A 13,533-nucleotide genomic window follows, 5' to 3' on the forward strand; every position below is an offset into this window, starting at 1 on the left:
CGTTAAACTTTGTAGTGATTACTGATTAGTGGCACAAAAACTTGTAAAGCTATAATGAAAAGTGTCAAAGTAAATACAAGGTTACAATAATAGGTCTATACTAAATAATTAGTATAATTGTAAAAGTATAGTTTCATAGTATTAAAAAGTTTACAAACTCTATACTAAATTTGTCTGGCTTCATTTTATTTTACAAAAGACACCAATCTTGTTTTCTCACTTGTATGTTTCTTTCTAATGTCATTATTGTGCATTAATATTAATATAAACTATATATCCCTGTCGGTATAATCAACCATGGCCTGCAAATTTAACAATAAAAACACCATCTTCATGACTTGTTCTAACTTGTCCACTTATTAAAATTCTAGATTCCTTAGGCTCCAATCATCACTATAAGAATCCATCACTAGGATCCATCAAAACTAGACAATGGCTAACTTGATGCAGCCGCTCGGAGGTGGTGCTAAGGGAACACGCAAGACGCCAAACTCTAGAGGGCATCCAAAGTATGTTGGGGTGCGACAACGGCCATCTGGGCGATGGGTGGCGGAGACCAAGGACTCGTTGCAAAAGGTTCGGTTATGGCTAGGGACTTTCGATACGGCTGAGGACGCTGCCCATGCGTATGACCAAGCTGCCCGAACATTGCGTGGAGCTAACACGCGCACCAACTTTGAACTGCCCAATAGTGTGAATGCTCTTCCTTGTTTGCCCGAGAATGCTGAGCCATTTTCGTTTGAAGAAGCGTGTGGTTTGGAGGGCGGTGAGGGAGGGCTGCTTGGTGCACTTAAGGCTAAGTTATATAAAAGGAACAATTCGAACCATGCCAAAACGAATAACAGGTCGTTACAACCAATATTGACCGATACAAGAAAGCGAAAAGCCCTAGTCAAGGTGGCATCCACACCTCCTGAACAACTAGCTAGCATTGAACCCGCAAGCATTGACCACTTGCCAGCTCATCAGGATCAAAACCATGACCGTTATGACGGTTTGCAATGTTGTTACGAGCCACTGATGCCAGCAACTGTGCCATGGTCTGCTGAAATCCCATGGCTAGCAGCAACTCCAACTCCAACTCCAAACACAAGCAACCAAGTCTCAAATATTGCAAGCAGCTTGTTTGACACAAGTCTGATAGATTCGTTATGGCCGGTTTCAGCCGAGGCTAACCAAGCACCAACAAGCCAGTTATCCGGAATAGGGGGCTGGCCATTAGGTCATAATATGGTGCAGAGTGACTATGGTTGGGATGGTTGCGCTTCGGCTCAATCTGCTAATAATGTTGCAGCCAATGCTTCCAACTGGGATCCCTTTGTTTATGTGAATTCAGTTTTAGGTTGACATAATACAGTTTCTAGGATTAAAAATTCTTTATATGTTAACCAACTAATTTATATAAAAATAATATTTATCTATATTCAAATAAGTAAAATATGAATGATCATATATTGGACATGTGTTTCCTTTTCTGTACACCTAAAAATAATGTGTCACATATACAAAGTGGAATGTACAATGTGTAAAAAAAACCTTACTGTGCAGAGCCTAACTATCTGGAGACGATTTACATGGCTCAGAATTGTCTTTTCTCCTATTGCCTTAAGCTGCTTCATGTCATCAGTTCTATGAGGCTAACTTTATTCTTACAAATCTTTAGTTAATCATTTACATCATGCTGTTCTAGGCTAGCGAATCATCGTTTTGAGGGTCCACCTGAAACGATTACAAAGTTGCATAAATTAGTGTATGTGACACTAATTATTTGTAACAAAATTAAAAATATTGAGTAAAAATAAGAGAGAACGGATGAACTACGAACATGATTCTGTCTTTCTTTGAAACTTGATCTTAGCTTCAACTCTCCTCTATGGGTGAACATTTCATCCAAGATCTCCGGGGAAGTCACATCATAGAAGTCATCCATGTCATCATTTTCAGATCCATCGGGTCCGTGTTCAAACACCTTCAAACCAACAGCTAAAATGTCATATGATCTTCAAAAATGTCATTATTTACCACTATAATTTGATTCATTATCAGAAGATAAGCACATACCCTTCGTGAAAGACTCATATAACCCGAGTGCCCTGTAAACTCTTCATAAGCAGATGCATCTAGTTCCTGAAGATGCTCACGAGGGAACACTTTCGGAAGAACATGCTCTCTTATGGGTATTAGGAAGAAGAACGGTAAAGGAAACAAAATACCACCTATCGGTATCCATGTGATTCCATAGCAAAGCAAGAAATATACAAGCTGGAATAGGGTAAACATCATTATGTATTTGAACGGTACCGATTCCACGTACGAAGCATGAGGCCCTTCTAAGAGTCTGTCCCATATTCACCACACAAAAGTTTATTTGAATTAGTAATGAAGTCAAATTATTTTTGAGGATTTATGTTGTTTGACTTACTTGAAACGCCTGCCCGAAGGGATAAAAAGGAGCAACAATCTTTCCCAAAATTGATTGCCGGGAAGGCTATCTATCGACATGTAAGCGAAATATCCCCATAAAACAGATGTAGGTATATTTCTAATAGCAGGCAGCGCAAAGACTGCAGAGCCCACTAAAATGGACTGCAGTAGATTTGTTACTCTTTGCTCATTGACCCGAACCGGTATATGATCCTCAATATGTATATCCGGGTCAAACTTGACCCTGTTTTCTCCGTCGTCACGGTCCAAAACAACTTCCTTCAAGTCTTCTAACTCCTTGTCTACAGGACTCTGAAAATATGTAAGTTCATTAATAAAACAAAATATGCAAATGAGCCTTATGCAATATGTAAGTTTATTAACTAAACAAAATATGCAAATGATGATTCATACTGTTTTATGAGGATCCATATCAACAAAAGCAGCATGCATCTTTCCATAGATTTCGGATTTGCTTGCTTCCATCTTAATGCCTTCCTTTGCACACTTAGCCATCTTCTTCCGCATTATCTGAAAACACGAGTCATAGCAATTGTTGTATATAATTTTATTATTTTTTTTTTGAGAAACTTTTTTCTAGTTGCATGTCAAACCTGTCTTTCAAGAATAGCGAGACTCCTTGTATGCATGGGCGATTGTGGTAGGACGCCATTTGATGGAGGGACTCCAACCAATCCACAAATCAAAGTCTAAGAAACATCCGATCACAAGATCAATGAAAACGCTTGAAATGTAAACGATGATATACAAGACACAATTTAATAGATACCATGAATCCAAGCAAGAGTAAATCATAATGATAAGCAGAGGGATTTTTTAAATTAAATTCTTTCGGTTGTGCCATTTGTGCAGCTACACTATGGTCGAAAAAGTACAAGGCGGCTATCATCAGAGCCGGTATTAAGGCAGTAAAAATATGAACCATTGGAACCTTCCCCATTACCTGCAATAACATTAATCTAATTCAGAAAACTACTTCAATAATTCAGAATAATAATGATAATAATAGTATCTTTTCATCTCTTATACTTTGATAACTGTCCAATGAGATAATGGTCCGGCATCCCAAGGAAGAGGACAAAATAGCCGTCTAGGAACATCACGAGGAATTTCTCGAGGCTTCGCGTAAGATATTGCAGTCCACACCAAGACCATAAGTGGAACCCCGTATTCTGCTATTAGACCGCGCATCCACCCTGTTGTTGTCAACATGGCAGAAAAATATATCAAATATCAAATATAATCGCTTCAAACACTACGTGCATGACTTCGTATTACCTACACCGTAAGACCAAGATCTGGCATCTCTACTCTTCATGGAAGTCATGAGGGTACCAAAAGCCAATATAATTGCAAGTAAGCCATTTGTATATAACCAATGAAATTGGTACTCCTCTTTTGTATCATCTTCTCCTTTTGGTACATGAAACTCACTTAGTACTCCCTAAAATATATAAAAATATAGTTAAACATATATTCCTAAAGGAAAGACAAAATATATAGTAACGAGTGATTTGCATACCTTAACAGCTTCTTGCATAAAAAGAACAGAAATCAGCATGCCAAATAATTCTCCAGCAATCCTTGTGAATCTTGTGATGAGTGTGCAAGCATTGAGTATTGCGAGAACACATAACATCACAGCGGTCCAAACGCAGACCCTAATTACAACAACAGTATGCATTATCGTATGCGTGAAAGGTAAAGATAACTAATTAACTAATTAAACTTTATACATTAAAAACAAGGCTGAATAGAGTATACCATCCAGCCCAAGCTAGAAACAGATCTTTCCCTAACTCGGGTCTTTCTTTGGCAAAACTATACAAGTAACTGTACATTATTACAGTAGGTTCCGCAACACCTAATATCAAAAGTGGCTGTCCACCGAAAATTGAATGAATAATTCCACATATAGCAGTAGAGGTGAGAGTTTCTACCGCACTCAAGATATCATCTGTCCTCAAAATCAAAAGCAATAAAAAATCTTTTGAGACAAAGAAGCATAATGTTGTATTAATAACATATTACACAAATACATCTTATATGCACCTGTTTCCTTATTTAGCTGCTCACCGAATGCAATTACCGGAAGGGCAGATGCAAAGAAAATGTATGCTGTTGGAGCTAATATCCTAGAAAAGATGATTATTAATTTATTAATTGTTATTGACTTGTTAATCTGCATTATATCCAAATACTAGTCTGTAAACGAGATACCTGGCACCTGAACCGAGTGCCCCAATCCAATCTTGCTTGAAACACTGCAATCTTCCTTGAACATCTTTCTTAATCCCACTAAAAGGGATTTTAGGGGTATCCATTGGAAATATGATCAAGGAAGCAACTCAACAACTATAATATGAGAAGAGCAGATTAAACATTAGACCTTAGTTATTAATTATAACACTGCTAATTATTTGGCTAAGATCAGAACAAGAATGAGAAGCATTCTAAATCTATTAAGTTAAGAAACATAAATTTTTATTGATACAACTCTGCTACAAGTATTGGAAAATGACTAAAACGTCCATTTGAAGAATGGTCAATGTCAAGAAAATGTTCATTGGACCATCTTATTCCCGAAACGTTGAACCCTAAATCTCGTCGAATCAACAACTTTTAACCATTACTAGATGTGGTTTTTAAACAACCATATCCTGTCACTTTTCTAAAAATCTCTTTCATAAGCCAAAATAATATCCCGCTAGAAGCCAAAAAAAATCTTGTCGGACGCCTACAAGTTGCCATCAGCTCCGACGATTTAGAAAAAAAAAAACTATTAACATGACAGTTTAATGAGGTGTGACAGAATCTAGTTGGTTGAAAAATCTCGATTAAAAAGTGTGGGTCGACGAGAGTGAGGTGGACATATATTATGAGAAAGAACCGGTCAAATGATCATTTTTTTACTTTGACCGGTCAAATGAACGTTTTCGCTAAATTATCCTAGCTGCTAACCTTAGAACCCTACCCTAGCTAGCTAATGAATGTCTGTTATATGTTAGTTAATCATCGATCCCGTTAAGTTTATTAGAGTTTGGTTAACTCTGTTAGAAAATACCGTTAGTATAATTAGTGCCAAAATTATAAATAGGTGATAGTTTGTGAGAAAAATGTAAATATGAAAAGAACCTATTGCGTCCCGTCAGAGGTTATAAATACCCCTCCCAAGTCATTTGTAACATCATCACAAACTCGTTCATATTAATAAAAAAATCGTTTTCATATTATTTTGTGTTCATATTATTGTTTATCGATCCAATTTCTATCAAAGAGGGAAAAGTCGCTTACCGGTTCGAATCAGAAATCCCGAAGGACTGTGGATTTCATAACCTTGCAGAGGGAAGATCGCTAGACGAGCGATTACAGGACACCAACGATTGGACTCATTTGATTCAAGACGAAAGCTTGGTAGCGGAGAAAGACGGCCATATTAAATTATCGCCGGTGAAGAAAAACAAAACAAAGAAAGAAACAAGGGGGAAGTTTTCTGTTGGAAACGTTCCTGACTTTTATTTTTATTTTAGTTCCTATAAAAGGGAATTATAAAATATTAATAATAATAATTAATTTTTATTAATATTTTTGATTGCAAGTTATAATAATTAACTTTTATTAAAGTAAACCTATTTAAATCATTGAACACGATTAAGCACGGTCGAAAGATTATACCGATCAAGAAGTAGTACCAGAAGAAGAACGATAAAGGAACAATTGCACGATGTCAAGTGGACAAGAAACCCAACCACCCAAGGGATAACACGTCATTATCATTTCAATGTCCCATCCACGAACTATACAATCTGGGCGGTAAAAATTAAAGCAATTTTTAACGTTCATGGATTATGGGAAGCAATTGAACCAGAAGAAGGAAAAGCTGTTGACCTAAAAAAGAACAACATGGCAATAGCTTATCTTTATCAAGCACTTCCAGAGGACGTGGTACTACAAGTAGCCCAATATACGCAAGCTACAGAAATATGGGATGCAATCAAAGTAAGGAATATGGGTGTCGAAAGAGTAAAAAAGGCACGACTGATGTTAGACTGTCGCTATCTAGTCAAAAACAATTAAATCAATGTCCTAATCACCTTAAGTTAGTCAGGGTAAGTAGGGTGTCTAACCACGAGGAGTATGTGGTCAGTGTACAGTGAAACTGATTCCTAACATTATGAAGTAGTTAAAGTAAAGTGCTGATCACACTAGCAAACAGTTTTGTTTTATAGTAAACGAACAAGTAATCAAAATTTCAATCAGTTAACAAAGACAAATCACACCCGGGAATCCAAGTAAGCAAACTAACAGCAAACTCATGCACATAACAGACAAACTATCCTGTGCCAACTACAGACTGACTAACCGGTTAAACCTTAGGCATCCACGCTCGCTAACACACGACACTGGTCATCAAACAGTCCCTACCAGTATGACTCAACTAAGGGCAAACGTATGCTTTCTCACAATTAAAAGGTCAAACAATCCTATAAGCAATTATCATAGCAACTGGCACACTAATCGTTCTGATCGAAATAAACCTAAACTGACGTTGTGCACAATAATACTAGACATCAATACTCATAGATTAACATCAACATAATTACAATCAATCGTTCTAGTACATTAGAAAATAACTGAAAGATTACAAACTATACATCCTGGGTATGACTCGAAGGAGAGAGGACCATCGCGCTACGCGATGGTCCCCAGAATCGTGAAAGTTAGGGTTTTGTTTTATATTACGTTTTGACGACCCTATACGCCATTCAAGACCTTCCAGGAGATTTTCAGAGCAGAAAGGAGAGCCACCATCACTTCCAATCATCTCTAGGCATCATCCATGTCCTATTACATCATAACCGAAGCCCGAGAGATGCCGAGACGCGGCTAGATCCTTCGAGTCATACCCGGGATGTATAGTTTGTAATCTTTCAGTTATTTTCTAATGTACTAGAACGATTGATTGTAATTGATGTTAATCTATGAGTATTGATGTCTAGTATTATTGTGCACAATGTCAGTTTAGGTTTATTTCGATCAGAACGATTAGTGTGCCAGTTGCTATGATAATTGTGGGCAAAACTCTAAAGTAAACATCAACCGCCATCATAGGTCAACCAATTATCACCACTAATACTAGCAAGGTTTAAGGTCATACCCAGTTTCCCAGACTGACACTTTCTAGATTGACAACCCACAAATAAAGTTAATGCTACCATAAAACTAAAGAATCGCCTAGACAAGTGTACTTTGTTTCCGGTTAGGGCATACATGTTCACACCCCTCACGCTATCAACACTCCTCTTAGTTTAATATCTGGACTGATAAAAGACGTGTCAGTATATGTCTCTGCCCTTAAATACTTAATATGAGTTACAACTTGATATGCTTGCAGGTCAGTCTTATCTCCACCTATTAACCATCGGTTGCATAAAGACTCGGACTAAGGTTTTGCTGAGGCTTAGGTTTGGGTGCGGATTAGGCTTATTTAGTAACTCGGGTGGATGAAACCCAGTTAAACAAACCAATGTACAGACTCACAAATACAAACGAACTAAATACAAACTCAACTGCTATTAACAACTGAATACTGAAATGATAACTTCTTTTTATCTTTTTGCTGATTTTTTATTTTTTATTTTATTTTATTTTATTTTTTTTGTATCAATGACTGATATTTACAACTCTGAACTTTACAATTCATCTGACTAAGTACAACTTGAAATATATACAACTCGATAACAAACTGGATTTCATCACACGGGTAAAAATAAAATAAAGGCCAAGGCTGAAATGGTGTGTAATGTTCAGTTTAACAAATGAAAAAGGAATATGGTCCAAACGGGCTCCTAGGGGATAATGTCGGGTAAGGAATTTATTTAGTTAGGAAAATATGTACGAAATGGGTTTTCTAAAGTCCTAATCTCCATACTGGTGGTGGTATTAAGATCTCGAAAAGCATGTGACAAGCAAGTTCTAATTCTGAAAACATAATGGTTTCCCTCAATAAATGACAAGACATGTTTTATATCTATTATATAATATGTGTATTAAGTATAGGGGCTAATCTCACAATATGTCTGGAAATATGGGCTGCCGATATGAAACATGTATACCCGTCCCCTTGACTCGTTATCCCGGCCTAAACAATTCCATTTTCAACTTCTCATTTTAAAAACATTTGTCGAGAAAACTATCGAAAAGCTGAAAAACTAACAATGACCAAAAACCTCTAACTTGGCATTAATAGCAATAAGTGACAGTTAACAACTTAAGTTTCTGAATACTGTTTGAGGTACTATCGCACTAAAAATTTTCAATTTTCCCCCATCCCTACACTTGAGGTTGACATTGTCCTCAATGTTAAAATAATAATAAAACAATTAATAATCATTTGGGGGACGGGGTTGAACTGACAGTTTTACCACCTAAAAACTCGGGGAACAACTGTGATGAACTTAAGCAAATTATACAATTACAATTCTAAAAACTAAAATAAAAATTAACAAAATGGTTTATGAAACTGAAATCACCTGATAGTAAAGACAATGCAATGCTAAACTCGGCTCACAACTCTCAACACACTCGTGACACATGTCTCCACCACTGACCAATTCTGTCTAACCAAATCTACACAAATCTCGAGACATGTATAAGCAACCACTCACAAGTATAAGACTTAGGTCTTTTTAGAGTTAAAATTATTAGATTATAAAAATATTACCGAGCCGAGTTAATCAATTTCATAAAAATTTTGTTAATTAATTAAAAATAATAAAAGACCTAACTCACTTTCGTAGGAATCACGGTTGCATTTAGCGTATGCAACAAGCCCTTTAAACCCCCCGGTAGCCCGGGTGGACGAGTGAGGTCTCGTGAGGGTTTATAGTGAACACACCCACAAAGTTCCAAAAGCAACACAAACAAATATACAAATATACAAATATATAAATATTATTATTAATTATATTATTATTATTATTTATTTTATTTATGGATTTTTTTTTATTTTTCGGAAGTCCGAGGACCCATCGCGTAGCGCGATGGGTCAGGTAAGCCAAGGTCGCGCTACGGGACCCAATTGATATGGAATTGGGGTTCAGACACCATCGCGTAGCGCGATGGTGTTTGGTCTGGCGTCATCGTGCTACGCGATGACGTCAGACGTCTGGGATGTCTCTGCCACCATCGCGTAGCGCGATGGTCCCCAGTGAACAGAAATTTTTTTCCGAATTGGGGTCGGGCATTTTCGGACCTGGTCACTTTTCAACATCACAACATTACCCTGAACACGTTTCCGACGTCGGAATTTGCAATGCGTACCTGGATTGATGTGAAATTAACCAAATGCTTACCGAACCTCATGATACACACCTCACCAACAGCCTCCCCACACTTGAGAATTGCTGCACATAACTCGAGACAAAAATCAAACACTGACTCAACACAAAAGAAAATAAAATGGAACATATTTACAAACCCCGGGTTGCCTCCCGGTCAGCGCTGAATTGCGTGTCTACAGCTCGACAATGCCTCGAATGTTTCAAGTATTTTCATAAACCAGTGAGGTCACAGTAGAACTCACCGATTTCTTTCCTCTCCTTCTTTTCCTTGCCGTCGGTTTCTTTCCATCTTTCATCTTAACGCCTCTCTCATTCCAACCTTTCTTCTCACTGCTACCTTTCAGCTCGTTCCTGTCAGTTACAAAACATCCCTCTCTTGTATGATTTGTGCACGATGGTACACACTTGTCAACAAGAGGATTAGTAGCATTTTCAAACAATAATAACCGCTTAACACGGTTCCCACACTTAATGCCCAAAAATCCCTCAGCACAATCAATTACCGCATGTGCTGTTGCAAGGAATGGCCTACCCAGTATGACTTCAGATTTTTTAATATTACCATTAGCATAATCAAGTACAAGGAAGTCAACTAGGTAGCAAAATACATCCACTTGAACCATTACATAAGTGACCATGCCCTAGGCTTGTGTATGAGTTTGATTCGCCAACACCACGGTGGTGTTTACACTTTCTAACGGGCCAAACTCATACTGATCATATAAACTGCCGGGCATGACACTAACACACGCTCCAAGATCGAGAAGTGCCCGATCAGTTTTAAAATCTCCAATTTGAATTGATAAAAATGGCACTCCCGGGTCTTGGAGTTTACTTGAGGTGGTATTATCCTCCACCTCCTCATCATCCGTGTTGGTCAATTTGGCATTTAAACATTTTTCACAAGTGCAATTTTCACAAAAAGTTGATTCATTAGAGTTCGATTTCGATTCATTTTGAAAAATTGTTTCCTTTTGACCAACACATTCATTCACATCATTAACATCATTCACCACCGCCTCAGCAAACTGCGGTAGTGACTCAACTTCAACACAAGTAATTTCAAAATGAGGTACAAGAATTACCGCGTTGATATGCACACTGTTACTCTTCTTCGAGCTTGAGCTAGCATGTTGCGGGTTTACTGTGGTATCGCTTGGTAGATGACCCACGTTATTCTGAAATCTCGCCACGTCTGCTGCGAGCTGACCAATCTGCTTTGACATCGCTTCTGCTGACTTGTCTCTCAACTCGAACTGTCTTTGTGTTTCCTTATGATTATCAGTCACGAGCTTTAACAACGTATTGAGTTTCGAATGAATTGACTCGTCTGAATTTTCTGAACTACCCTTCTGCTGGTCCAGATTCTGATTACCCGACGAACTGTTACCCCGGTAACCATCTCTGTTATATCCCCGACTGTTATACTGACTGTTCAAACCACCCTGACGGTAGCTATTCTGCTGTCGGTTCTGACTGGACCCCTGAAAGTTCGGGTTCGACTGATTCGACGCGTTCCCGTATTTGAAATTCGGGTGATTCCTTAGGCCCGGGTGATTAGTATTCGAATTAAACTCTTGGTCCTTGGACTCCCTGTACGCATAACTGACTTCCTCCTCATCGGTATACTCGTCATCATCAACCCCGGGGCAATCTTCAACCTTATGCCCCAACTCGCCACAATCTGAACAAACCGGGAATTTAACCCCGACTTTACCAACCTCTTTCTTCTTCTCTTTCCGATAACTCGCAAGTTTGCGTTCCAATTCTGCAATTCTGACTGATTCGCTCGAAGCTGATTTAACTGTTCGGGTAACCCCAACTTTTTGTCTTCATTCAGCTGCTGCTTTTGACTTGGAATCCTCACACATAAACTCCAGGAAATCCCAATCATCCGCTTCTGGTTGGTTCAACAACATCCCATTACATGACGATTTCAAGTACTTTCTGTCCTCGTAAGTCAACCCGTCAACAAAACACTTCACTAACTCCCACAACTCAATCTGGTGGTGCGGGCATTTCCTGATCATCTCCTTATAACGAATAAATGCCTCATGAAATAACTCACCCGGTGACTGTGCAAAATGTCAAATCTCCATCCGGGCTTCGTTAGTTTTTGACTGTGAATAATACTCATTAAGGAAAACCTGCTGCATCTCAGCCCAGCTCTCAACACTGTGCATCGGTAGCGAGTTGAACCAGTGTTTTGCTTTGTCTTTTAATGAAAACTGGAACAACCAGTGTTTTGCTTTGTTTTTTAATGAATACTATGCATCGGTAGCGAGTTGAACCAGTGTTTTGCTTTGTCCTCTCTGCCGGTCCATCGTGCTACGCGATGGACCAAAGTCAACGCCAGTGAAATACAGGGCATCGCGTAGCGCGATGCCTCACCTTCAACACCCATCGCGCTACGTGATGAGTCTCTTTTCTCAGCAATTCCATATCGATGTCTCGATTCTCGTGCTGGACATCCCAGGTCTTCATTCCATGCTCGTACAGGTCCAAATTAAGCGCGTTAAGTACCTATGACCTGAAACACGATAAACATGTGTGAAGTACCATAGTTCCTAAACTAAACAAGTAAAACGACTAAGTTAACATACTAAAATATGTACAAATAACCCGAACATCAACAACTCTCAACTCTAAGGGCTGAGTTTGAGTCATTAAAGATGAAAGATGGAGAAACCATCGATGATTTCTCGGGAAAATTAAACGGACTAGTCTCCAAAGCCGTAATGCTTGGCGTAACAATTGTTGAATCTGACATGCTCAGGCAACTCCTTGACTCCATGCCAGATCGCTTTATTCAAATCGTTGCAACAATCGAACAATGCTACGATGTTGACAACATGAAGTTAGAAGAAGCCATAGGGAGACTTAAAGCATATGAAGAACGGATCAAAGGAAAATATGACTCGGGTATGAAGGATAGTAAACTGTTGTTTACTCGCTCGCAAGGAAAGTATAAGCAGCAAGCTGGTCATCGTCCTAAGCAAGGACAAAATCGTAATAATTACAGCGGCCGTGGAAAGAGCCGTGGGCATGGAAAGCCATTCAGATATGACCGTCGAAGTCAAGGATCAACGTCAAATGATCGAAAGGACCTGCCAAAGTATAAAGACAAAATTCAAGTAAAGTGCTACCAATGTAATGAACTTGGTCATTACGCATCCGAGTTTCAAAAGTCCAAGAATAAAGAAGAAGCCAATATTTTTCAAACTGAACAAGTAATAAAAACTCTCCTGTTAGCTAGTTGCAGCTCCAAACAGGAAGATGCTATTTTCCTCAATGAAGAAAAGATAAAGCCAAGAAAATCCGAAGACGAACCAAGTAACAAAGATATATGGTACTTAGACGACGGAGTAAGCAACCATATGACAGGTTGTAAATCTCACTTCTCTGAATTAAATGAAGACATTAATGGAGAAGTAAACTTCAGAGATGGTTCGCATGTGAAGATAAGAGGGAAAGGCTCAATATGAGTAAATTGCAATAATGGTGAAAAAAAGACGATCACCGACGTATATTACATACCCGATCTTCGAAATAACATTTTAAGCTTGGGACAAGCTACTGAAAATGGGTGTGATATACGAATGAAGAACGAGTTTTTATGGATATATGATGACTCTGGTGATCTCCTAATGAAGGTGGAAAGATCACAAAATCGTCTCTACAAATTAAAGCTTAATATGGGAAAATCAATGTGTTTTCTTACAAAATCAAATGAGACGTCAATGTT

The 13,533-nt window shown here is 38.4% G+C and overlaps 2 protein-coding genes across 2 annotated transcripts; one reads left to right on the forward strand and one right to left on the reverse strand.

The window, feature by feature from the left end:
• Positions 1–1,686: 1,686 nt before the first annotated feature.
• On the reverse strand, positions 1,687–4,769 carry LOC143633223 (putative boron transporter 7). Its single transcript, XM_077101568.1, has 13 exons — positions 4,666–4,769; positions 4,498–4,580; positions 4,210–4,402; positions 3,968–4,106; positions 3,724–3,889; positions 3,475–3,641; positions 3,215–3,388; positions 3,039–3,134; positions 2,839–2,955; positions 2,423–2,736; positions 2,062–2,338; positions 1,826–1,969; positions 1,687–1,719 (listed from the first exon to the last, which is right to left on the reverse strand). The coding sequence occupies exons 1-13, from the start codon at positions 4,767–4,769 to the stop codon at positions 1,687–1,689; spliced, it is 2,007 nt and encodes a 668-aa protein (XP_076957683.1).
• A 7,811-nt stretch (positions 4,770–12,580) lies between these two features.
• LOC143633215 (uncharacterized) lies at positions 12,581–13,273 on the forward strand. Its single transcript, XM_077101560.1, has one exon. The coding sequence runs from the start codon at positions 12,581–12,583 to the stop codon at positions 13,271–13,273; it is 693 nt and encodes a 230-aa protein (XP_076957675.1).
• Positions 13,274–13,533: the final 260 nt, after the last annotated feature.

This window comes from Bidens hawaiensis, unplaced genomic scaffold, assembly GCF_021521415.1.
Source record: "Bidens hawaiensis isolate Kalapana, Puna unplaced genomic scaffold, B.hawaiensis_p1.1 tig00006634_1, whole genome shotgun sequence".
Taxonomy (NCBI): Eukaryota; Viridiplantae; Streptophyta; class Magnoliopsida; order Asterales; family Asteraceae; genus Bidens; species Bidens hawaiensis.